The 27,395-nt window shown below is 35.1% G+C and overlaps 1 protein-coding gene across 2 annotated transcripts in view; it reads left to right on the top strand.

Annotated features, from left to right (window-relative positions):
• The window catches only part of LOC107734949 (uncharacterized protein KIAA0355-like), a 48,205-nt gene that overhangs the window by 12,102 nt on the left and 8,708 nt on the right, over nt 1–27,395 (top strand). For both annotated transcript variants that reach the window (XM_016546815.1, XM_016546810.1), the window contains exons 2-9: nt 13,027–14,321; nt 20,397–20,609; nt 21,975–22,115; nt 22,707–22,802; nt 23,313–23,474; nt 24,278–24,436; nt 26,176–26,273; nt 26,777–26,902. In XM_016546815.1, the coding sequence (XP_016402301.1) occupies nt 13,818–14,321; nt 20,397–20,609; nt 21,975–22,115; nt 22,707–22,802; nt 23,313–23,474; nt 24,278–24,436; nt 26,176–26,273; nt 26,777–26,902 (1,499 nt within the window). In that variant the 5' untranslated portion in view covers nt 13,027–13,817. The remainder of the gene's footprint in view (nt 1–13,026; nt 14,322–20,396; nt 20,610–21,974; nt 22,116–22,706; nt 22,803–23,312; nt 23,475–24,277; nt 24,437–26,175; nt 26,274–26,776; nt 26,903–27,395) is intronic.

Genomic DNA, 27,395 nt, shown 5'->3' with positions numbered 1-27,395 from the left:
CTTAAATTAATCACAATTATATAATGAAAGCCATAAAAACAGACAATTAATCATGAAAATCGTCATAATCGCCAAAGCCCTAAAACAGACAATTAATCGCAATAAACGTGACTATTTTTAGACAATTAATCGTCAGCCAAATTTCATAATCGTGACAGCCCTAGCCATCACATGGTTTTAGATGCTCGGTTTGGCCTGATATCTGGAGCTGTGATAGGTTTAGGTGGGGTAGTTTCTTGCTGTTTGGTTTTTGAGGTAACTAGTCTAAACTAGGGATGGGAAGATTCCCCGATTCGCTCGGTGCATCGGCATAAAAAGTTAACAATGCATCGGTTTAAAAAGTGTGCATCGGATATCATCGTGTGCATCGTTTCTAACATATTTGCATCGGTAAAAAACGATTTATTAATATATAATTACTAGTGGATGCGCTATACTTTTATTATTTAGAAAGTGATCAATAATCTGTGACCAATATTTTGTGTAGATTGATTTCTCATCTCTAATCTGTTTCTCAAGCATGTTCTCTCATCACCACTGCTGCGTGATTATGACGCATCACAACACCACGGAGACCCGAGGAAAAACGGGGATTAAAGTCCAAACCCTGACCTGAAATAACCTAACAAATCAATCGGGGCTAAAGCGGTTCCATAAACGACAAATTAAGTTCACACAATCTCACTAATTTTTGCACGTTTATTTTTAAGCAGCTCTTAATGTCGATCATGGATCAAATCGATCCACCATCGCAAACAGCGAATATATCTGTGCTGTTTAATGCATTTGAGACGTTGTGTGTTCCTCAGTGCATAACTGACATGTCACAGGTATATTTTTCATCTGTAAATGTTAGAAAGTCATGCAAATATATCCATTTCGCTGTCAGGAGTGGGCGAGGCTTACGCGAGTGAACGAGCGCTGCTACGTGAATGCGTGCTAAACAGACAGAGCGCAATCGAATAGAAGCGCAATAATTCTGAGTAAAATACACATTTTGCTAAAATATTTGTTGTTGTACATTAAATGTGTCTATTGTAGAATTTTAAACCTACATACAAGTGTATTTTTATGATAGCAGTAACTGTAAAGGGACTATTGTAATGGGTAAATCAAATGTAAGCTAATACAGTCCTAATTACTAAGCTCAGATGAGTTAATGTGTGTTTCTTATGCCAGTTAAAATAGTCATTTTCTTTATTATTTATGTTAATTTCAGTGATTCAATGATTTTAACTATTAATTGAGTTATTTTAATGCTTTAAAGAGCAATTTTAGATTGTAATGTTCTAATGTTTTGCTATCTGTTCTGCAAACTATAAAAGGTACAGCTGTAATAAAACCAGAGAGAAAGGTTGCATGGCTAGAAACTGTAAAAAAACAAGTCAAATAATAGTATGTGAGAGTAGTAATATCATTGGGTTCCTATTGGTCAGTGTTAGAGGAACTCAGCTTAGTCTGACAGTTAACCTGCTTTAGACCAGGTTAGTTTCCCAGCATAAGTTGCCACAGTGACTAGCTTGATCAAGGCCTATGTTAAATTTGCTTTTTGGAACCAAATCATTTGACAATGAGTCAGACTAACTGAAATTAGCCTGGCTTATTTGGTAAACTTGTTTTATGAAACAGACCTTGAGGCGTTAAAAGTGATCATATTTTCTCCATTGCATCGTATTGCATCGGATTGCATTGTGTTGAATCGGAATCGGATCACACTGCATCGTAACAGGGGTGAATCGTATGGCATCGCATCGGTAGCTGCTTCATATGCATCTTTAATGTATCGTATCGTTGGCTATGCATGGAGATGCGTATCGTATCGGCATGAGTCATGAGATGCATATCCCTAGTCTAAACTCACTTGCTTGTCTACTTTCCCTCGTGGCTAATTTCCTGAGGAAAAAACCCCAAGCAGTCTTGTCTTCATTAATATTCCTGAGCACTGCTAAAATTGTGAACACCAGACACACAGCGTTTATCACTCAAACATGTTTTTCCATTTTGACAGTGTTACAGTATCTTCCCAGGATTTTAACTCACTAGGCTGTATTATTTTATTACTGTTTTGGGTGTGATACCATTAGTTCGACCATGCCTTTTAAGTCATGTACCGTGGTATTTCCGTAGTACACCAAGGTACTTAAAAGAATACCTTTAATCATTCCGTATTGTAGTCTCACCATCTGATAGCATCACTGCACACCATAGTACTTTTTGTAGTTGGATGTCATGAAGTAAAACATGAATTGGTTGTTTAATAACTGTGTCCTAATCAGTCAGAAGGCCTACTGCATAATAGTTCATGAGAATAGTTTGGTTTATGGCGCTTGCATTTTCAGAATCTGCAGTCATGTGTAAAATTAATATGATTTTTGTCCGTAGCAAAAATCAGTGTTCGAAGAGAAAAGTTTGTGATTGGATTGCAGAATTGCATTGTGATTGGGTTCCATAATTTGTTTTTGAGGTGCTTTGGTGGGTAAAATGTAATAATTATTATTAATAGTTAAAATCTCGACCTAGTAACCTTTTCCCATTCCATTGTTGCCAATTATTGATTATTGTGAATATCGCTGTAATATCAAAATACTTTTAATAGGGGTTTATAGAAATAGGCCTAGATTAGGGGTGTGCGATATATATCGTCTGCGATAATATCGTAATTGTTGTTTTAACGATGTGCGATTTGACATTATCGAGTATTTTGCAAAAACCATTCAAAACATCCCTACAGAACGCAAAATGCCACTTCAGATGCAGCTTCTGTGTTGATTTAATTTGCTTGGTAACAGCCCAAATGTCTTATTATTCTAATTCCCTGATTAAATGTAAGAATTTGACTCAAAAGATAATGGACACTTTTAGAAAAAATGGCTTTATAAAGGTTAAAATGCCCATAAAATGCAAAAATCTGTTTAAACTTATTGGAAAAGATTAATTTCTATCAGTATGAACTGACCACCACACAGAATATGAAGAATATTAAAAACATTAGGAGTCAGCTGTCTTCGGCAGTCCTTAAGGTACCAGCACAATAACACACTCAGCAAAATATCGTCTAATTATCGTTATCGATAAAATCCCATAAAATATCGAGATATAATTTTTTTGTCAATATCGCACACCCCTAGCCTAGATATAAATAGGGTTTATAGTTGTGTACTTTTACATTGGAAGATGTGAAATTAATTTATCGTTTAAATGTTCACTTACAGAAAAATCTGCTTTGATTATTTATTTTTAGCTTTCGCTGCAGTTTCATGATATGATATCATGATGCATCACAATGTTTTGACCCATGACAAGTGTCGTTTTGAGTTGTATTGTGTCAGATCGTACATGTAATTGACGTGTTTAGTAATTTATTAGGTGGAGGAGATGATCAGTTCACGTGTGCCTCGCGCTGCTGCGTCTGTTAATCGAGGCGCTATCGATCTGTCACTCCACTTTAAACAGCGCCAAAACGGCATTTATTGTTTGAATACTGCAATACAATGGACAGAATTTGAAATCTGAGACTTGATTTCATATTAAAAGTACCAATGCACAATGCTTATTGCGATATAGGCCTATTGGATGGGAAGTGCCTTTCAATGTTCTGTCCATTAACTGAACAACAGGCTAGAATAATCGATTCTTGGGATTTAAGAATCGATATCGTTCCGTAAAAATGAGAATCGATTAATATAGAGATATCAATATTTTTTACCCAGCCCTATAATTTATCATCAAAACACTGAAAAATAGAGATTGGTTTTTACTTATGTATTTCCCAGTCCAAACCAGTCTTATTTTAGTATTATTAATATACTATTGTAATATTTGTAAATATTTTGAATTAGCTTTTGGTTTAAGATTTAGTTTTGTTAATGTGCTTTTGTAATTTGTATAAATTTTATTTATTTTTATGTTTTAGCTTTAATTTATTTCAGTTTAGTTGTAGTAATGTTTGGTGATGTAGTACTTCAACCTAAACTTATTTCAGTTAGGTGCCAAGGCATTTATATTATATTTTAGCTTCATTTAAATTATGGAAAGTGATTTTTAATCATTTCAGTTTCAGTGAACAATCACAGCACTAGTCCAAACAGAGAGCTGTGAGTAAATACGGTCAGAGTTCATAAAGTCGTGAGTTATTTTTATGGTGTCCGGTCCAGTTCTGTTGGGTATCAAGGAATGTAAAATGCGTTTCGCTATGGGAAATGTGCAGGATAAAGCCAGATGAATTGGAGAGCAGGGAAATGTTTTGCACATTTATAATCAAACTTGTTTTTTCTTGGGATTTAAGAATCGATATCGTTCCGTAAAAATGAGAATCGATTAATATCGAGATATCAATATTTTTTACCCAGCCCTATAATTTATCATCAAAACACTGAAAAATAGAGATTTGTTTTTACTTATGTATTTCCCAGTCCAAACCAGTCTTATTTTAGTATTATTAATATACTATTGTAATATTTGTTAATATTTTGAATTAGCTTTTGGTTTAAGATTTAGTTTTGTTAATGTGCTTTTGTAATTTGTATGAATTTTATTTATTTTTATGTTTTAGCTTTAATTTATTTCAGTTTAGTTGTAGTAATGTTTGGTGATGTAGTACTTCAACCTAAACTTATTTCAGTTAGGTGCCAAGGCATTTATATTTTATTTTAGCTTCATTTAAATTATTGAAAGTATTTTTAATCATTTCAGTTTCAGCGAACAATCACAGCACTAGTCCAAACAGAGAGCTGTGAGTAAATACGGCCAGAGCTCATAAAGTCGTGAGTTATTTTTATGGTGTCCGGTCTAGTTCTGTTGGGTATCAAGGAATGTAAAATGCGTTTCGCTATGGGAAATGTACAGGATAAAGCCAGATGAACTGGAGAGCAGGGAAATGTTTTGCACATTTATAATCAAACTTGTTTTTAACATGCCTGTCATCCTCACAGTTTTATATCTGAACGCGGCATTTAGAAACCGCACAACCACAGAAACATTTCCATCACAAAAATCACAGCGTCCTCAGACACCCAGTGGAGTTTTCATCCACGTCAGGCCTGCTACCGAGCCAAGCGGCAGAGATGGCCATCGTTCCCACAATGCACCACGTGCGTGTGAAACCCGAGCCGTGCTCTCTTTTGGCGAACGGCTGAAATGGAGTTGTGAGTTGAAGCAGGGGTCTGAATTCAGGGGTCATACGCTGCTACCGGCCCTGAGACGTATCTAAAACAGGAATTCTGGAGAGGTACCATGCTTGACCGCCTCGGATTGAACGATTGCATTCATTTGTGAGGATCAGTAAAGGTTGGTCCGGTATTTTTGCTATCAGATCTGGTTTCACAATGTGTTTTCTTTTCTACTCTTGTTTTTGTGTAGGCTCAACCCTCTACAATGCCTGTAAATATTATGTATAATAATGTCTGTAGTATTATTGTTAGTTTTTTTTTCTTTTTTTACAGAAACACTGAATGATCAACAATATCTTAAGCAGCACCAGCAGTCCTAAGTTCAGTTCAAATGACAAATATGAAATCATACATGGTTACCAAGTTCATCATTAAATAGATAATCAAGCATTAAATAATGCTTGATTATCATACTATCATATTATAATGCTTGACTGACTGATGTTGAGTGTACTTTCAGATATTTAAAAAGCTGTGCCATTCTACAAACATAAGTTTTATATATTTATTTATATATAAAATAGTAAATCAGTCTATAGAGTAAACTAAAAAATGTACTAGCCAATAGTGATTCTATTGCCAAGGTGTGCGTAGAGAGTTGAGGCTTGTCAAAACGTACAGTATTGATATATGTTGACGATTATAGGCACTATGTGCTGACATAAGCACACTTGACAGCTGCACGCAGCACATGTGTGGATATGGGGGTCTCCGCCGTGTGTAACACTTGTGTTGGCCTGTTGTCTGTCTTCTGAATGGGGAAACTCCAGAAATAATCCCACAGCCGCTCTGGAGTCAGTGCACCGCTTAAAGATGCATAAATAGATCCACAGAATTAAATATTATATTGATCCTTGAGGTGAAATGACAAGAAAGTTTAATGCATGACCTTGTGTTGCTTTATTCTATATAAAATGAAAAAAAAAGTATGCTATAAATAAATATATTTCATTACCATAAGTAAAGGCTGACATTAACGTAATGCTTAAAGAGAGAGGAATTTGTTGCATTAATATTACGTTATTTTAGCACAGTAAAACCCTTTCCAAGAAGTTGCATCTTATCCCCTTGAAACTAAAATGAATAAATCAGCATAATCATATAGGGCTTCTAGGACATACTTGTTGAGTTTGTATTAAGAAGCCCTAAATAATCATGCTGGTTTAGTAGTTTTAGTTTAAAGGGGAAGGATTCAGAGATTCAACTTCTTGGAGAGGGTTTTATTGTGCTGACATTTCGTAATGTAACTGTTAATATGCAAAATCAGCAATTCCCAAACTTTTTTTTTCCGCTGTACCCCTTTGACCTAAAATATTTATTCATATTTTAAGTTAATATTTAATTAATTCTCTGACATCTGTTAATAGTCACATGAAATGCAGGTAAACAAACAAAAAAAAAGATTTAATCTGTTTTATTTTTATTAATATTTTTAATATTTCATTTTTATTTAAATATTATTTTAAATAATTTGTTTATATTTTTATTTTACATTTTTATTTTTATTTTAAATAAATTATTAGCTTTTACCCCAATTTGGAAAACGAATAAAACACTCTTTGAATTCGCCGAATCAATACTAATTAATACACTAAAAAAGAGAAACTTGCTGATCTAGTAGGCAGTGGTTCAATGACTAGTTGACCGTCCTGAGTCATCCTCAATATTAGATGTTTTGCTGCTGCTTTGAGCAGGGTTTGTCTAATCTGATTTCTGTAAGAACTAGTTTTTGAAGTGTGATGCTTTCCAGTGATTTTGTTAAACGTGTTTTTGCTCGGGTCGGACAACAAACCAAAACCTGTCTGGAAAACATTAGTGGAGTTCAGCTGAACATGTTTGTCGGTTTGTCACTTTTGTTGAGTTTCCCAAACTAGCTGAGTTTTGCCTCTCGCTGCAGGTATGTTATGTCTGAATGTGTAAATGATGTCCTGATCTTCTTCTGACGAAAGCCATCCTCTCTGTCTGTGTCTTTGCTCTGTACCGGACATGAGACGTATCTAAAACAGGAATTCTGGAGAGGTACCATGCTTGACCGCCTCGGATTGAACGATTGCATTCATTTGTGAGGATCAGTAAAGGTTGGTCCGGTATTTTTGCTATCAGATCTGGTTTCACAATGTGTTTTCTTTTCTACTCTTGTTTTTGTGTAGGCTCAACCCTCTACAATGCCTGTACATGTGTGGATATGGGGGTCTCCGCCGTGTGTAACACTTGTGTTGGACTGTTGTCTGTCTTCTGAATGGGGAAACTCCAGAAATAATCCCACAGCCGCTCTGGAGTCAGTGCACCGCTTAAAGACGCATAAATAGATCCACAGAATGAAATATTATATTGATCCTTGAGGTGAAATGACAAGAAAGTTTAATGCATGACCTTGTGTTGCTTTATTCTTTATAAAATGAAAAAAAGTATGCTATAAATAAATTTAATTACCATAAGTAAAGGCTGACATTAACGTAATGCTCAAAGAGAGAGGAATTTGTTGCATTAATATTACGTTATTTTAGCACAGTAAAACCCTTTGCAAGAAGTTGCATCTTATCCCCTTGAAACTAAAATGAATAAATCAGCATAATCATATAGGGCTTCTTAGGACATACTTGTTGAGTTTGTATTAAGAAGCCCTAAATAATCATGCTGGTTTAGTAGTTTTAGTTTAAAGGGGAAGGATTCAGAGATTCAAACGAATAAAACACTCTTTGAATTCGCCGAATCAATACTAATTAATACACTAAAAAAGAGAAACTTGCTGATCTAGTAGGCAGTGGTTCAATGACTAGTTGACCGTCCTGAGTCATCCTCAATATTAGATGTTTTGCTGCTGCTTTGAGCAGGGTTTGTCTAATCTGATTTCTGTAAGAACTAGTTTTTGAAGTGTGATGCTTTCCAGTGATTTTGTTAAACGTGTTTTTGCTCGGGTCGGACAACAAACCAAAACCTGTCTGGAAAACATTAGTGGAGTTCAGCTGAACATGTTTGTCGGTTTGTCACTTTTGTTGAGTTTCCCAAACTAGCTGAGTTTTGCCTCTCGCTGCAGGTATGTTATGTCTGAATGTGTAAATGATGTCCTGATCTTCTTCTGACGAAAGCCATCCTCTCTGTCTGTGTCTTTGCTCTGATAATGATCCACCTTTCTGTGCGGAGGGGAACATTCCTGGGCTTCATTAGTAACAGATGTGAAGGATGCTTTCAGAGTGTGTCCTGCGAGCGGAAAGCAGCGCTGTAGTGTGGTTTGGTTTTATCGTTCATGTATGAGGACAGTTGTTTTGCGCCGCGGCTGCTGGATCATGGACAACTGCTGGCCGCCGTGTGATCGCCAGCCCTGGATACAACACAGCAACCTTTAGCTTTAAAGGGGTCATATGATGCGATTTCAATTGTTCCTTTCTCTTTGGAGTGTTACAAGCTCTTGGTGCATAAAGAAGATCTGTAAAGTTGCAAAGACTAAAGTCTCAAATTCAGTGCTACTGTAGTACATTTACTCAAGGCTCAGACCGATTTTTGTCGCACTGTACAGCCCTATCCAAACCTGCTCCAGATTGTAGAAGGAGCTTCTCAATTTCACGTCCGCCTTCCTTCACGTCACTTCACACAGTCGCACACAGAAATATGTCAACAACTAGACTTTATCGTTATTATCGTGGGAAGACGAATTCTTATCGTGTGGAGAATTTTTCGCAAACGATAAGATATCGCCCATCCCTACTGTATAGTCAGAACATATTTTTCTTAAATATATACATGCATGTTTGTGTATTTATATATACATATACACAGTACACACACATATTATGTAAACAAAATGTTCCTGTGGCTCAGTGGTGCATTGAGAGCATTGCGTTAGCAGCGCCAAAGGTCGTGGGTTCGATTCCCAGGGAACACACATACTGGTAAAAAATGTATAGCCTGAATACATTTGGATAAAAGCGTCTGCTAAATGCATAAATGATTATTATTAAATTATTATTATTACAAAAGCTTTTATTTTGGACGTGATTAATCGCGATTAATCATTTGAAAGCACTCATTTTTATTTAATTATATTAAATCTTTAAAAAAAAATCATAGTCTTTAATACTCAATATGTAATTCATCATGTAGTATGCAAGTATGCGGCCTTAGCATTGGATGATATTAGTATATAGTTAAAAATAAAAATAATATATTTATCTTCAAGATTTCTCTCTCTCTCTCTCTCTCTCTCTCTCTCTCTCAAAAAAAAAAAGTGTTTTATGATCCGTTAAAATATAGTTTAGATGGGCAAGATTGGTAGGTTTTGGTCCAGTGTTGATTTGCACCCCATTGATTTTCATTGTAGGGACAAAAACAACTAGTTTGGAATAACATGAAGATTAGTAAATGATCATTTTTGGGTGAACAATCCTTTTAAGTGCTGTGTATCTGCCGACGTCTTTGGATAAAAGTTGCTGGCTGATTGTTTGTTGATGGCTCATCTGTAGAGCGATACTAGTATTGTGCTTTTGCCAGTACAATAAGAAGCTGCACTGACAGAGGAAGTTCTGGACTTCATTTAGCACGAGACCTTCAGCACAGATGATCCATCATCACAAGACTTCCTTCTCATCTTCGACCAGGGCACTTCCCAGCCGTCTCCCGTTCGTCGAGCGTCTGAAGGGCGTTCTGTATGAGGTGCCAAGTGTGCCACCCTGTTTCCACTGTTGTGTGTTATTGAGCAGGTTAAGCAGCGAACACTTTGACCCGGTTGGCACTGAAAACACACTTTAATCCGCAGGGTTTACTGACAGGAACTGCGCTCGCCTATTCTTTGTCATACGCTCAAAACTGGGCTTTTACAGGAGACAGACGTCTGCTCTTTACTTCACTAGGAACCTGTCTCTGTCCTCTAAAGCTGACAGGAGTGTTTGTTTGTGTTTGGCCCCAGTGTGCATGTGAGCACGTGTTTTCCTAGATAACAGTTTGTTGTTTGTCAAAGGAAGTGAGATTTTGAGGTCACTGGAACACGGCAGATAAACAGAAGGGACTTCTGGAAAGTTTCTATGCTGCTTCAACAGCACAAGTTCACATAGCGTTAATTCAGCAGCACAATGACAGTGGAAAGAGAAACACTTTTTCATCTGCGGAAGTGTAAACTCGAGCAAAGGGCTCCTGAAATGTGTATTATTATTATTATTATTATAATAATACAGTGTATTAAAACACTTATTTTTATTATAATTATTATTACTTATTTTATATTTAAAATATAAAAAATAAAATATTTATATAAAATATTGTTTTTATTTAATAATTATAATAATGATAATAATAATAGTGTATGAAAACACTTATTTATTATTATTTTTATTATAATTATTACTTATTTTATTTTTATGAAATATTATTTTTGTTTAATAATAATAATGATAATAATACAGTGTATTAAAACACTTTATTATAATTATGTATTCAAGTTTTATATATGTATATAAAAATAAAAAAATAAAATATAAATTTTTTTTATTTATAACAACAACAGCAACAATAATAATATTTATATTTTTTCATCCATATTTTTATACACTATACAAGTTTTATTGTTTAGCACCTTATTTGACAAAAATGCAATGTTTTGTTGTAAATTATATTTTCAGTTGATTAAAAAGCTTTATTAAATTGTTACGTTTTTTAAATTCATTTCATTGGATACCATTTTGGTGATAAATTTAATACAACTAAAAAAATCATAACACAGAATTACGGAAAAAAATGAAATAAAACACCAGATTTTGTGGAAAAATAAAACCTATTTCATGGGGCCTGCATTAAAAATGATTCTTTGCAGTTTGTTTGTAGGCAAATTAATAATAATACAGTGTATTAAAACACTTTATTATAATTATGTATTCAAGTTTTATATATGTATATAAAAATAAAAAAATAAAATATAAATTTTTTTTATTTATAACAACAACAGCAACAATAATAATATTTATATTTTTTCATCCATATTTTTATACACTATACAAGTTTTATTGTTTAGCACCTTATTTGACAAAAATGCAATGTTTTGTTGTAAATTATATTTTCAGTTGATTAAAAAGCTTTATTAAATTGTTACGTTTTTTAAATTCATTTCATTGGATACCATTTTGGTGATAAATTTAATACAACTAAAAAAAAATCATAACACAGAATTACGAAAATAAATAAATAAAACACCAGATTTTGTGGAAAAATAAAACCTATTTCATGGGGCCTGCATTCAAAATTTTTCTTTGCAGTTTGTTTGTAGGCAAATTATGTATACATTTATTCTTGAGGGCTAACAAACATGAAACAATGATTTCCTCCCCCGTTAATCGTGTGAAATGAATATTGATATTGAATGATTTTATTGTAATAATATTTTTGCCAAATTGCCTGACCCTACCTTTAGGGAAGAGAAAATGGTGAACCTAGATGTGAACCTAGTCCGTACAACTAGTCAGTCCTAATTAAGTCTTGTGGCACGTTTCACACAGAATGTGTGTTAGTATTCAGTAAAGGACACTCCAGCACCTGTGGCTGTCATCTGAAGCGTGACAACTTTAGCTGTTTAAAATGAGCAAATTGTGCGGCATTATATTTTTCTGCTTATGCAAATGCAAAGGGACTTTTTGCATAATGTCAGACCAAAACAACACGTCTCTCATGGGTTTTACCCGGTGGTTTTGAATTGCAGATATTGTGACGGGTTGCTCTTCAGACAGTGAGACGCTGTGCTTTTCAGTGTTGTCCTGCAGTGTTCTGTCAGGTTTGAATGATGAGTGTCAGACATTGTTTTCGTGACGTAAGGCCCATTGTTAATTGTTGTGTCAGTGTGTTCTGTTCGGGGAATATAGCGGTGTTTACTAACTCGTGCATTACATGCTGTTGCTCATAGTTGGTGACGGCAGTTTAGCACTAAATATTAAATTTAATCACATAAACATGCCCATTTTGACATGAATAATTACGCAAATAATGTGTCTTGTTGAGGAAACATGGCATTGTTATTTTAGTATGATTTATATTGTTTATTAATATTTTTAATTAGCTTTTATTTGTATATTTTTAGTTTTCATTTTAATTTGAGTAATTCAGTTTTGTGCTCTTGTCTTTTTTTTTTAAGTTTTGTCATGTCTCCATTTTAGCTTTATTTTTTATTTATATTTTATTTTATTTCATTTTTTAGTTACCGAAGTCTGTTTTTAATAGTTTTACTTCCATTTGACGTGAATGTTTCCTCGAATCATGTGTCTTGTTGAGGAAAGTTGTTTTTATTTCTAAACTATTATTTATAGTATTTATTAATAATTTGAATTGGCTTTTATTTTTATGTTTTTAGTATTTAATTTGTATTTTAGTCATTTTTATTGGATTTTTTTTGTTTTAGTAATTTTAGTTTTTTTTTTTTTTATGTCTCTGTTTATCTTTATTTTTCAGTTTTAGTTATTTTAGTGCATCAACATACACTTATTTTAATCTAATATTTATTTTTTTGTTTTTTCCAGCTTTATTTTGTACCAAAATCTATTTTTAATAGTTTTTGTTTTGTTAACACTGGTTCTGTGCTGTTTCTTTATACACAATTTTAATTCGGTGAACTTGCATTTATATTACTGTGAAAATTTTTGCTTACATTTTATATTACTGTGAAAAATTGATTCTTTTGCACACAAATGCAACAACAGTGTAATTTAGGCCTCATTCAGTTGAATGATCTAATGACCAGAGAAACTCTATCTAATGCACTAATTAGTGCTCCGTTTGAAAACGAACGCCTGAATCAAATCTCCAGGAGACGCTTAGAAACAAATGTCAAAACACATCCTCCCTGTGATATCTCTCTGACATTCCCTCTTTGTTTCTTTCGCAGGAAATGACTGCGAGGCCTTATAGATAGTTCATGCTTTTGTTGCTGTGGCCCACGTTTGCTGAGACACCCCTATCTGGAAGCACATTTGTTTCCGTTGTGAGTATTAACTACCTCAGGCACTGGAAACTGATCAAGAGGGAGCCCGGTGATCTCTCCTGGCAGCTGCGTCTGTTCAACCGGCCCCCGCTTGACCCCTGACCAGCTGTACGGCGCTCACAAACCTTCTGACCGACTGGATCCGTCAGAGCGGCGCAGGCCCGCAACGTGCCAAGGCAACATCACCCTGTAGCTCGCGCCAATCCTGCCACTGTTTTTCCTCTTCTGAAAATTCATAGTCTTTTGCTGAGAGATTTTTAAGATTTTTCTATTTTTATTAGAGGCCTACGGAAAGAGCTCGGAGAGAAGGGTTTTTCGCTTCCATTTGAAGGATTGATTACGCACTTTGGATTTTCGTCCAGGATTGAAGCTAGATCGTTTTTTTCCCGAGAGGCACCCGTGAACCAGTTCTAAGGGAAAATAACTTTCACTGGGATATTTTGTCATTTTTTTTTTTTGCAAACGTTTTCATGTGAGCTGCGTTTGGAGTTGCAGCTGGGCTGCAAGATTTCCTCGAACCTTCCTTCGCACCACTTTCTCCATCTTTTCACAGCGGGTTACTGTCATGACTGCCCCTCTGATGGGATCTTTAAGCTATCTATTTACTTGATTCAAGGAGACCCAGATTAGGCATCCAGAACTCATTCGAAGGTGAAGTCGAGAGGACCGATACTTCCTGGGTGCATTGAATACATATGTATTGTTGCAGTGCACAAGAAAGTAAAATGGACTACAAGCTGCGCTTTTTGCTTGGCGGGTCCAAGCACAAAGTGCAGCAGCATCAGCAGTTCCAGTTGCCTGAGCTCAGCCGGACCCTCAGCGCCCCGTTGGGCTCTTCTTGTTCCACCCCTTCTGCCATGGCGACCATAGGCTCCTCCCCTTCTGGCTGCCACGCCCCGCCCCCCGGCGCCACCACGGCGATCGCAGACATCCAGCAGGGCATCTCCAAATACCTGGACGCACTGAATGCGTTCTGCCGCGCGAGCGCGTTCCTGACCGAGCTCTTCGGCAGCGTTTTCCGGGACTCGCGTTACTCCAAAGCAGCTATGCAACTGAAGGACGTGCAGGAACATGTCATGGAAACGACCAGCCGGCTCACCACAGCAATAAAGCCCGAGATCGGCAAAATGCTGATGGAGCTCAGCGCAGGCGCGGCTAACTTCAAAGACCAGAACGACTTCAGCCGGCAGGACGTGGAGGTAAGTCAAATGTATTATTGCATGTTGATGTTTAGAAGTACTAGTCTTTGAGGCTAAAGGTAGCTTAATGTCTTGTTTACAGGCTACTAGGTGTATTAAAATCTTGCTTTTTCAAAAACTTTCTTGGAAGTGTTTTTAGGAGCCAGTCAGATTGGAGCTTGTGGATTTTGTAAAGCTCTCGCCATTTATTTGTATGTAATATAGATGCATCAGACAGTCTAAATCGTGATACGGCTTAGTGCAATTATGCAATCGCAAAAGCCAACATTTAATAAGATAAATATATGTGCTGCATGTTTCAGAGCGAAGCGCCGAACTGTGTGTGTAAACTTTGTTTACACATGAGCAGCTCATGATCTGGTGTTTTCAGTGTCTCTGTTCACATCAAATGCTGCTCCACACAAACTCTTCTTTGCTTCTGCTTTGAGTTTAGGTTGCTTATAATGTGCATTTACAAAAAGGTCTTTAAAAAAAACGTCTTAGCAGTCACGTATAAACTGGCTTTAACAAAAGAGAAGCTTTAAGATCTCCCTGTAACTTTCAACTGAAATAAAGGCTGGTTAAACGTTTGAAAATGAAGAAATACAGGGGAAAATATGTATGTTATATAAGTATTAGTATGTTATATTTCATATTATGTGATATTTCATTGCAAAATAACATATAGTATTTATGAAAAATAATAGAATAATAATTTTTGTAAGTATTTAAATTTTTTGTAATTAATAACAATACTTACAAAAATTATATTCTTTTTTTAAATACAATTTTTTTAAATGTTACAATGAAATATTACAATATTAATATTTCTTAATGTTGTTATGTTATTATTTTGTTGTACTTAATTTTGTTATAAATATTTTAATTATTATTATAATTACTTTACTTTTACTAGTACTGAAATAACTCAAATTAAATACAACTAAAACTTAATAAAAAGCCTATATAGACATAATAAAAAACTAATAAAATGACAACATTACTACAACTGTAACTAAATAGCAATTAACTATTACTAACTAATTAGTAGTATTATTTTAAATTATTTAAATTATTTAATTATATATGTATTATTATTGTTATTAATAATAATAATAATAATAAAGATTATTATTATTCATAGTCATGCCAGTATATACTCATAAAAAATTGGGCCAAATTGTGCAGCCATACAAAAAAGCACAGCAAACCTGTAGCTTTTTTTTGTATTTCATAAATCACATTTTAATTCAATCACAGTTTTTATCAGAAAACTCAATAATATTTTGATTTTTTTCCCCACGCAAATTTATTGTGCAACTATTTAAAACTCTAGAATATCCATAAATGCCCTTTTAATTCACTTTAGAATCTCTTTTTAACAGTCTGTGTGTAAGACTAGCAACTAAGGGGTTAAGTGTCTCACTCAAAGTACAGTTTTAGAAGGACCGGACAGGAATCCTTATAAATCCAGCCCTACCTGGAACGAAACCTGTGACGTTTGTTCTAGCAGTGGATGCTTACCATCAAGCTGTTGTTGTTCCTCCAGACACTGGTTATTTTTCAGAGGCGGAGAGAAGAGAGGCCTCCAGATCTTTTATAGAGGAATTCCTCTGTTCAGAGATATTTTCGGAAACCAGATGCTCTCTCTCTCTCTATCCATCTCTCTCCAAGTGAACATACTTTCTAGAGCCTGTGAATTTTGGAAAGCTCTCGCTCTTTTTTATTTATTTATTTTTTATTTTTTTTTTTTTATGTAATTCACATCAGAAACTCTGTTTAGCAGTTTTTGCAACCTGTGCCGTTTGCTCTAGCAGGAGATGCTCACCATCAGGCCACTGTTGTTCCTCAGACACTGATTATTTTTCAAAGACGGAGAGAGAAGAGGCCTCCAGATCTTTTATAGAGGAATTCCTCTGTTCAGAGATATTTTCGGAAGTCAGATGCTCTCTCTCTAACCGTCTCTCTCCAAGTGAACATACTTTCTAGCTGGTGCGGTTGGCCGTGTGAGTTGAGCCGCGCTGGTCAGTCTCCATGTCTCTACTCGAGGGACACATATAAGCTGCAATGATGCCTTTATGAGCGAGGGTTTGTGCCCTGGTGGATGTGGTCACGCTCCGAGCAGGAAGGCTTCACACCACAGGCCTTTAAAACGGGCGTGCTGCAGCAGGGACCCGAGCCAGACCTGCAGCTCTCTACAGACCAGATTGGAGTCCCAACGGAACCTTGCGCTAAACACAAAACGCCAAAGTTTTCAAAAGTATGAAACGGAATATTCTGGCAATTCCAAATTCTTTCCGCCTGAACGTGTTTGCTGTGGGATGTTTTCAAATATTGAAAGTGTTTTATAATGTTTGCAGAAGCGAAAAAAAAACGTCCTGAATACTCGCCCGGAAATTTTTACAGCAACTGCTCTGGAAAGTTTCGGCTTGTCTTGTATTTTCGTCTCGTCTTGTGAACAAGGCTTGTGGTTCGTACAGAACGTAAAAAACATACCAGTTCTGCTGCTTTAAAACACATCCGGTGTTTTGCCAAAGCATTTCAGCTGCCAGATATGCATGAAAATGTCACTGTTTATTGAACTGCGGCCTGCTGAACTCGTGAACAGAACCAGAGGAAGTATTTCTTGAATGCACGCATATTAGCGCTCTCTGTAAACACAGCACAGACTTTACAGTGTCTATTCAGCGTCTTGTGTTTGCTAATGAGCGTTTTGTTTGCGAGTGGCCCTTCCTGCCTGGCGGGAATCTCAGGAGCAAGTTGATTCTCCTGTTTACATTGGGCTGGCAGGGCGACAGCAGGGTATTCCCGTCCCCGGGGTGTTAGCTGACACCAAGATTGTCTCAATGAAGCGTCGCTACAGAATTACACCCCCACTGCACTGCTGAGCCAATCAGCAGCGTTCTTTTTGGGTGCCCTCAATAAAAATACAGTGATGAATGCTGATCCTGGGAGATTTTTTTTATGGATAAGTCCATATTTACAGCTGACGATGGATTGGAAGACACAACACTGCTGTTCAAGCCTCGTCTAAATCTGGGCTGGACAATTAGTTTAGATGGTTTAGTTATTATTTAGTTTAGTTTATGTTCACCCAGATTGATTCTGCATGATTTTTTAAGAAATGCATTGAATTTACTTTACCGTTAAGGATGCAATGCGAATCAAATCACCAAAACAATAATCTTTGCTTTCTGTGTTCTTGATCTTGAAAATACACTCTTTTTAGACGCTTTAGTTTCTATTTTTCTTTCACACGGTTCTTTCCCCATTTCAGTATTATTGTCATAATAATACTAATACTAATAATGAATCATTATTAATAATGATGATGACAACGATACAAAATATCATATTAATATTGTATTATTAATATTTACTAATATTTACTATTATTATCATCATCATAGTCAATATAATTAATAATAAATAATAATAATAATGATAACACTATTAATAATAAAGTGTTTAGACACTTTAGTTTATATTTTTTATTTGCACTGTTCTTTCCCTATTTCAATATTGTTTTAATAATAATAATTAGTAATATTAAATATTATTCTATATTAATGTTTATATTAATTGTTAATGTTATCTATCAGTGTTAAATTACATTATACATAGGCCTGTCGCAATAATCAATATATCGACTTATCGCGCAATATATATTCATGACCTCAATAATTTTTGGTGACGCAATATATCACCCATTATATTTACTTACAAATTTATGTCACCATGTTTTGTACATTCCACTTGTGCCTGTGTCTTTTGCAGCTTCTCGTACATAACGTGGTGTAGTCATGAGGTACTAATTTAAAAAGTGCTTCTACAAACAGTTTCATCTGCAGATATGGCCTTGTTTAGGGATCTGTGCCTTTGTGCGTACGGACATCTGACTGCTGAGTAGTGATTGTGTTTTTCAGCAATAGTGTGCACCCTTCATTTACAGAGAAAAGAAGGTCAGGAAAAAATCTGTAGATGGAAAAATCTCCATACAAGTTCTTTGTGCATTTTTCTTTTTTTCTACTTGTTACTTTTGTTAGAAAATGTTTATTTACTATTTATTAAGTTTTTTTAAGGTATCTTATATTTTGATACTTAATTTCCATGATCTAAACATTCTTAAAAATTAAAAGTTTGTTGTCATTTGGAAGTGTGTAGGCCTTCTTGCATTATTATGCTGTTACATAAAAAAATGGCAATAATATCGCTTATCGCAATTATTTCTGGGGCAATATATCGCACAACAAAAAGTTGTTATCGTGACAGGCCTAATTATACAGTAATATAATTAATTTTAGAATTTCCTTACTTTTTACAGTATTTCATGTTTTAAAAGCCTCAATCCTTTATTTATTTATGTAATTGCATTTTATTTTATTCATTTATTTATTTTTTATAATTATGGACCCTTAGAAGGTTTTAGTTGAGCTATGTTGTAAGTTTCACTTGTCCATATCTTTCCTGTTCCGTCGCCAACAAGTGAACGAGCCCTGAAACCTTTAAATTAGCCTTTAATAATACAGTTAGTTGATTTATGCCCTTATTAGCGGTGTGTCCAAATCTGTCGTCTATATCCGCTGTCAGCTCTCAGGTGTTTCTGCACGAGCGGTGAAAGACTGAAACTGGCGCCGCCTTGTTTTTCCTGTCTCCTGTTGCACAAGACAGCATATTTCTGTCTTTACAACTTGGCCTGTAGATATTTTCAGCAGATACCTGTAAAAGAAACCCTTTCTGCTGTGGTGGGGGTGACACTTTATGAACAGCTGGGGGAAGGAATCAATTCATGCATCGCAATTCTGACTCGATCTACAAAATTCAAGTTATTTAGTGAAATCATACGCAGTGAACTGACTGAAGTGGTTTGAGCAGATGCCGATCCTGTGTCTTTATTTCATTATTTTTACGAGCTTGTCTCCACGCTCTCGTCCTGATGAGTAAGACTCCGTGAGTCAGGAAAGACTCTCTGTTTAGGAAGTGATACGGCAGTGACTCTGTAAATCTGCTCAGAATGCATCTGTGTCGGGGAATGTTTTGAACGCGCTCGTTGCTACCGGGATCGACCGCCGTTTCCCGGAGCATCAAGCGCGGTCTGCTGCGTTGACCTCGAAGGGGTTTCATGTCTCATTTGGTGTGTGGTTTGGGTTCTGCTTATTAAAAAAACATCCGCACCAGATGTACGTGCCTGTTTCTGGCCTGATTGGTGTTTTTGAAGTCTCTTCTATGATGTAAAGACTGCTTTAATGAACACATGACATAAGGAAAGCTTAGAAACATCCCCTTTATCTCATTCTCAGAAAAACGATCCCTGCTTTTGACAACGCTAAAGGCTGATTCTTTTTCTGTGCAGTGTTTTCTGGTATTTTGTTTTGTTTTTATGTAAAAACATCACCTTGTGTGGCCTTTTTTGATCAAAGCAGACTTTTTTTCTGCAGAGTAACATGCATTGATGAATCTCACTATAAGACCAGCAAAGAATAATAATAATAATATTAATAAATAAACAATGATAATATTTATTATTATTATTAATATACATTTTTTTATAAAATTATTACAACTTTAAGGATTATCACACATTTTTTTCTTCCACATTTTAATTTAATCAGTAAACCTCTGTTGTGCAGCTTTTTGTTTACGAAAAAAATAATTTTTATTAATATTTTTAATAGAGTAATACAATTATTGTTTTATGGCTTCATTTAATAAATTTGTATTAAATCTTAAAGCCAGAAAAAAACACATCATATACTCCAATTATTGTAAAAAATCGAATTAAATTATAAAATTCTTAAAGTTTTATGAATTAAATTTATTAGACATGCTTTTTGTTTCTTAAAATTGAAATAAGCCATTAAAACAGATAAAAAAACAACAACAACATGCTTTAATTTGTGCAGAAATAAGACACATTTATTTATTTATTTATTTACAAAAGCAATACAAACAGATACACGGTGATTATACACAAAAGTGCCATTACTGTAGACATAAAAGCATATATAGATAAATAACACGGATTTATTAGGGCGTGATTGAAAGTCAGTTTTGATGTTGTTTTGTGGTTAAAGGTTTGATGTAACTCTTTCGCAGGTGCTGGGCCGCTGCTTCCTGACGGTGATGCAGGTGCATTTCCAGTTCCTGTCACAGGCGTTGCAGAAAGTCCAGCCGGTGGCGCAGTCCTGCCTGGCCGAGGCGCTAGCGCAGGTTCAAGAGAGACACGGAAATGCCCACACGCAGAACACGAGCCCCGGGCCCCTGACGGAGCTGGAGGAGGCCGTCCGCTCTTGGAAAGGAGCGTCAGAGGTACGAACACCACCAATCAATGCACGACCAACCATTATTTGTGAGATTCACCCATTTATTGTCTTAAAGGGGTCATATGATGAGATTTCAAGTTTTCCTTTCTCTTTGGAGTGTTACAAGCTGATTGTGCATAGATAAGATCCCTGAAGTTGCAAAGACTAAAGTCTCAAAACCAAAGAGATATTCTTTATCAAAGTTAAGACTCTGCCACGCCCCCCTAAAATGCCTCGTTCTAACACGGGCATAGAGGACCTACAATAATGTACAGTATTTTAAAAATAATGTGTTTTTTGAACATTAAAGCATGTCAACATATTCTGTTACACCAAATACACAAAATAATGATCTTTAAAAAAGCATCATATGACCCCTTTAATAAAAAATAATCAAATTTTGTAGTTCACCCATTAATTGTCAAAATATTACTTTGTGATGTCCAGTCTGTCATCCTGTTCAGTTTAGACTGCATGCTACCTCAAATACTTACCTAAATATTTCAGATAAAATAAACACTGATGCATTTGAATTAACCAGCCCTGACATAATGATTTTAAAATGTATGAATTATTTACATTACATTTTATTATATATATACACTACCGGTCAAAAGTTTGGGATCAGAACGATTTTTGATACATTTTTTTTTCAGGATTCTTTGATGAATATAAAGTTAAAAAGAAGAGCATTTATTTAAAATAGAAATCTTTTCTAACAATATACACTATCGTTCAAAAGTTTGGGGTCAGTACATTTTTATTCTTTCTTTTTTTGAAAGAAATTAGAACTTTTATTCAGCAAGGATATGTTAAATTGTTAAGAAGTGATAGAAAAGATTTATATTCTTAGAAAAGATTTATATTTTGAATAAATGCTGTTCTTTTTAACTTTTTATTAATCAAAGAATTCTGAAAAAAGTATCGCAGTTTCCCAAAAAATATTTGGCAGCACAACAGTTTCCAACATTGATAATTCTAATAATAAATCAGCATATTAGAATGATTTTTAATATATTTATGGTGAGAAATTTACAAAATATCTTCATGGAACATGATCTTTACTTAATATCCTAATGTTTTTTGGCATAAAAGAAAAATCGATAATTTTGACCCATACAATGTATTGTTGGCTATTGCTACAAATATACCCCAGCGACTTAAGACCGCTTTTGTGCTCCAGGGTCACATATGTATATTATTTAGTATTTATTTTATAGTATAGTATTTATTTTTAGTATTTTTGCATAATAATAATTGAATATATTATGTACCTAAACTACTTAAAAATGAAGTGCATAAATAAGATTAGCAGCAGCAGTGTGGCAGGACGCAGTGTTTTGTATGTGAAATGTGTGTGTGTGTGTTTCAGGTGACGGCGTGTCTCAGGGAGAGAGGGAGAGACGGCTGTCTGTCTGGCATTCAGGTACAGCAGCTCTTCTGCTCTCAGAACACCTCCATCCCTGAACACCAGCTCAAAGAGCTCAACGCCAAGATCAACAACGCTCTACAGGTGAACACCACCGGAACAAGTTTCTACCAGAACATTGTAGTTATTGCTGTGATTGTTAGTGTTAGTATTGTTAGTAGTGTTAGTGTTAATGTGGATCTCCTTCAAACACTGCAAGAGCCTTTTCAGTATCTGTTTGATTTCGTTTTAATCTTATCTTGCGATGTCCAGTCTGTTATCCTTTTCAGTTCTGACTGATGCAAATGATAATCATTTAAAAATAATATTTTCAGGGCTTGTTGACTCAAATGCATCAGTCAGAACTGAAAAGCATATATATAATTGGAAAAAAAGTGATATTACCTAGTATTTAATGTATATGACATGCTATATTTCAAAAAATATTTTAAACAATGTTTATATCAGCTCATATTATTTGAGTACATGTAATAGTTTTGTTTTAAAGAATTTGTTGATCACCTGCAGGACTTTATAAGTAAAATGTTACACGCTATTGAATAGAGATATTCACTAATGTAATAAAAATGTATAAAAATTCTATAACTCAAATATGTTTATAATGAGGCTTATTTTGAGCCAATAAATGACCCACTGACATTAATAAGGCTCTGTGTGTGTGTGTGTGTGTTGCAGGCGTATAAAGCGGCGTTAGACTCTTTGGGTCACAGTGAATACGCGCTGAAGGCCGGATTTCACCTTAATCCCAAATCAGTGGAAGCAGCTTTGCAGGTATGTTTGTCGTGTGTGGAATTACAGTTTAGTGCAGATTAAAGCTGCTTTCTGGAGGTTCATGTGTTCAGTAGTGGCACAGAAACAGACGTTTGACTGTCCACATCAAGTGTGTGATCCACTTTGCATCATATTCTGGATAAGAACTATTTGTTTAGACGGGAAGAGACCTTTTGACTGACTTCTAAAACAACAAACCACAGTTCTTTTACTTTGTACCTCAAATGAGTCACTGGGGAAATCGCTGGTTGTGTTCTTCAACTGTAAGTTGAAGAATGTAAGTGCTGGCAGTAAGTACTGCCAAATGAATAAATGTAAATAAAACATTCAAGGTTTTGATGCCATGAAACCATTGCAGCCTTCCAGCGATTAATTCTTCCTCAGAAGTGCTCATTTTGCAGCCTGTTGCTTGTAAGCATGACTTTACGATTTTATCCGCACAGGCACATGCACTTGTGTGTTGTCATTTATTTGGCTCAGTCATGTGATTTTATTGTGTGCTTTTTGCAGGGCTGCTGCAGTGATGCCGAGGCCCAGCAGGCCGGACGCTTTCACACCACGTCTCAGCCCATCCAGTGTGAATTACCCACAATCCCCGTCCAGATCGGCTCTCATCTCCTCCGAGGAGTTTCTTTCAGCGAAAGCGCATCAGATAACCTCAAGCTTAAAATGGTACCCAGAACACACACTTATGAATGATGACTTGAGATGGGATGAGATCCCAGCTGGAAATGTTTTCCTTGAAAGCAAGTACAAAAATAAGAGAGGATAAAACTAGGTGAAGCGTGCAGATCTCAGGCTGTTTGTTTTACCCATTTGTGAAGATTTCTGGCTCATATTTCACATCCAAAACAGGAAAATTAGTCTCTTATAAGACCATTTAGCAGTTTTTCATTATTTTCATGACAAGTAAGCATGTTCTCCCTTTAAATGCAATACACACTATTGGTCAAAAGTTTGGGGTTAGTAAGATTTTGGTGAAAAATTAATACTTTTTTTTGAAAGGATGCATTAAATTGATCAGAAGTCACAGTAAAGACATTTATAATGTTACAAAACATTTCTGTCAATTAAATGCTGTTCTTTTGAACTTTCTATTCATCAAAGAATCACAGTTTCCACAAACTTGTTTTCAACATTGATGATAATCAGAAATGTTTCTTGAGCAGCAAATCAGCATATTAGAATGATTTCTGAAGATCATGAAGACTGGAGTAATGATGCTGAAAATTCAGAATTGCATCACAAGAATAAATTACATTTGACTGTATATTCAAATAGAAACAGTTGTTTTGAATTGTAATAATATTTCACCGTTTTACTGTATTTTTGATCAAATAAATGCAGACTTTCAGAAACATCTTATCGATCACATTCAATTTTTTAATGGTAGTGTTGTTTAAATTGTGCAGTAAAACATTCATGCACATTACAGTAAAGAGAATCATCTAAATTCAATGAAACCTCTTTCCCAGCATGCTGTGCTGCAGCTGATCAAGGATGCGGTGGATCAGAACGGTGTGGCCGTGCGGGACGATTCCCCCGTCACAGAGGTGCTGAACCAGGTGTGTCCCTCCAGCTGGAGAGGAGCCTGTAAGACGGCCGTTCAGCTGCTGTTTGGACAGGCTGGACTGGTGAGTTTCACACGCTTGACTGACGGCTTAAAGTCTGATCCACATTACAGCTTATTTCAGACAGGAATGGGCCACTTATAATACGCTTATAAAACCATCAACCACTTTTTTGTGTTGCATTTACATTTATACATTTATTCAAAGTGACTTACATTGCTTTAATGCATTCAAGGTAGTTTACATTTGATCTGTTTATCAATGACGTTTAGAAGTGGGTGCATATGATGCAATGATCTATCTGTAGTAGAATGGACTCATGTATCATCATATAATATTTGCTTGCTTCTAAATGTGTCTCAAAGAAAACTATGAGTTGTCCTTGAAAGATTTGATTTCATAAACCTCACAAATGTTAGCATATTCAGTAGCTAATCTGACCTGAGAAGTGCTCGTAACAGCCTAGGAACCTTTTGTTTTCATGATTTCATTATTTTTATTAAAATTGGGTCAATTTGAGTCAGTTTCAGGAAAAGCATCTTCTTTTCTATTAAACGTTCTATCAACCAATATTAACTAATATGTCCAATCCAGAACAGTGTTATTTTAGTATCAAGATTTTTTTTTTTTTTTTTTAAATAAATTATCTTTTCATTTTAAATTTAAAGTTGTAAATTTGTCACTTGTATTTATTTATTTAATATATATATATATATTTTTTTTTATAATTGTTTTTTTTTTTGGAACTACTTTATATTGTGTTTTTGACTACTATGTAATTGCATGTAAATTAATAATTTGATACAATGAACTCTTGTGTACCTACATGTTTTTACATGTACTTATTTTTAAGAATACCTTTCTATAATTACATCTGTAATTAATTTCTATAGTAGTAGTGGTAATATTAATTAACTACATGTACTTACTGTATTGGTTTAGGGTTACTTGCATGTAATTATGCATAATTAATTGTTATTATAATAGTAAGTACATGTAACGTGTAACATTAAAATAAAGTGTTACCGTAGTAGTTAAAGTGGTTAAAGACACCTAATATGAAGTGGGACCCGGTTTTTACATTTTTATTTAAGTTTTAGTTTTTCAGTACATATGGTTAAACTGAGTAAAAATAAAACTAATTGCCGAAATAAGCTTACATTTTTCATTAACATTTATTTAAATTCAAGTAACAATTTTTTTTATTAACCCTGATATTCCAGAATAATTTCATGAACTCACTGTCAGCAATGTTGACGCAAAAGAAAGAAAGAAAGAAAGAAAGTCTGAATGCTGAGGATTTGGAAAAGGCCTCCGGCTACAGGAAAATAATTTCTGAATAATCATAAAGTGGTTTCCATGACGCTGTTTCTGTCCTTGCCGTGTGTGTGGTCAGAGTGACCGTGACCGTGACCTTTGGGCGCGTATGTATGTGTGTTTTCAGTGGAGAGTCTCATTCAGTCAGTTGAGTCACATTGAGGATACACCTGTGCTATTAATAACAATAGCCCACTTCCTGTTTAATAGGAAACGCCTTCTCCGTTTCAAACGCCAATGCATGGCGTGGCTTCACAGCCTCTTTTCAAGAACTGTGGGAAATGTTGCATTTGTGTTTTCGGATGGAAATGGCTCTCTGACAGTGATGAAAAGCCGGGTTACTGGGGCTCTCAAGCGTCCACTTAGTTTGTCTGAGAAATGATTGATTATGATCACTGAACGAGCAACACATGATTTATACTGGCAGATCTTCATGACGGTGTGTTCAGTACAGTTATTAAACCTGATGATGTGCGTGTGTGCAGGTTGTGGTTGACACGGCTCAGATTGAGAATAAGGAAGCTTACGCCCCTCAGATCTCTCTTGAAGGATCTAAAGTTGTGATCCAGGTTCCTTCTACATGGTGAGTAACCGTATACGGCAATATTTATGGTAATTATAGCAGTTAATTGAATCTCAGTAGCACCGTCAGTAGATCCACATCCTCTCTGGCTGCAGGTTACTAGAGTTCAAGATGCTTTATTTGCCATTTATTCAAAGTAGAGATGACTAATGCTGTGTGTGAATAAAATAAATCATTATGCTCTTAATGAAGATATTAACCCTTGTTAATTTGGGTCAATTTGAGACAGTTTCAGGAAAAGCATCCTCTTTTCTATTAAATATTAAACTGAAAGAAGTTATATAATTGCTAGATTCTTATATTGTTGTGAGAAAAATATAGTTAAATAAAAAAAAAAAAAAATGTGTATTTCATTTGTTTTATCTATTTTCTCTGCTCCTAAGTTTACCGTGAGAACAGCCTTTCCTGGTGAAATAAAATAAAACTGTAAAATACAACAGTAAAATAAAATGGATAAAAGTGAAATCTAATCTTATCTTCTAAATGTACTTTTTGTCTTGCAGGTGTCTGAAGGAGGATCCAGCGACGATGTCTCTGCTGCAGCGCAGTCTGGATCCCGAGAAGACCCTCGGCTTGGTGGATGTGCTTTACACGGCTGTGTTTGACCTCCAGCGCTGGAAGGAGCGCAAGTCAGTGTCAGCATTAGTGCTGCAATCATAACTTCATACCTTAGTTGCGCTCAGTGAAAGGAAACCGGAATTGGCCACTTTCTGTTAAATCTAGACTTAGTTAATTGTAGACCGGGTAATTGTAGTTAACTGAAACACAAAAAAACATTTTATTTTACTCAAAATAAATTAAACGTTAACTGAAATATAAGGTGATTTTTTTTTTTTCTTTAATAGTTCAGCAAGTTGCAAAGGCAACCTTTCTCATTTTCCTTTAGTTTAACTTGATGTGCAAAAATATGTAAAATTAGAAGTGGAAAAAAAAACTATATAGACATTAAAAAAATGAAACAAAAAAGTAATAAAAAGGAAATCTTTTCAGAAAGACATTTCTTATATACAGGTATATAATTATAGTTTATTATTATTATTATTAATCTTTTTTTCCCACAAAATCCTTGTAAAATAGATTCTATAAAATAAAATTGTTATTCATTTAATATAATATAATATA

This window comes from Sinocyclocheilus rhinocerous, unplaced genomic scaffold, assembly GCF_001515625.1.
Source record: "Sinocyclocheilus rhinocerous isolate Xijiao unplaced genomic scaffold, SAMN03320098_v1.1 scaffold942, whole genome shotgun sequence".
Taxonomy (NCBI): Eukaryota; Metazoa; Chordata; class Actinopteri; order Cypriniformes; family Cyprinidae; genus Sinocyclocheilus; species Sinocyclocheilus rhinocerous.
Note: the sequence above shows the minus strand (reverse complement) of the source record. Positions and strands in the feature narration are given on the sequence as shown.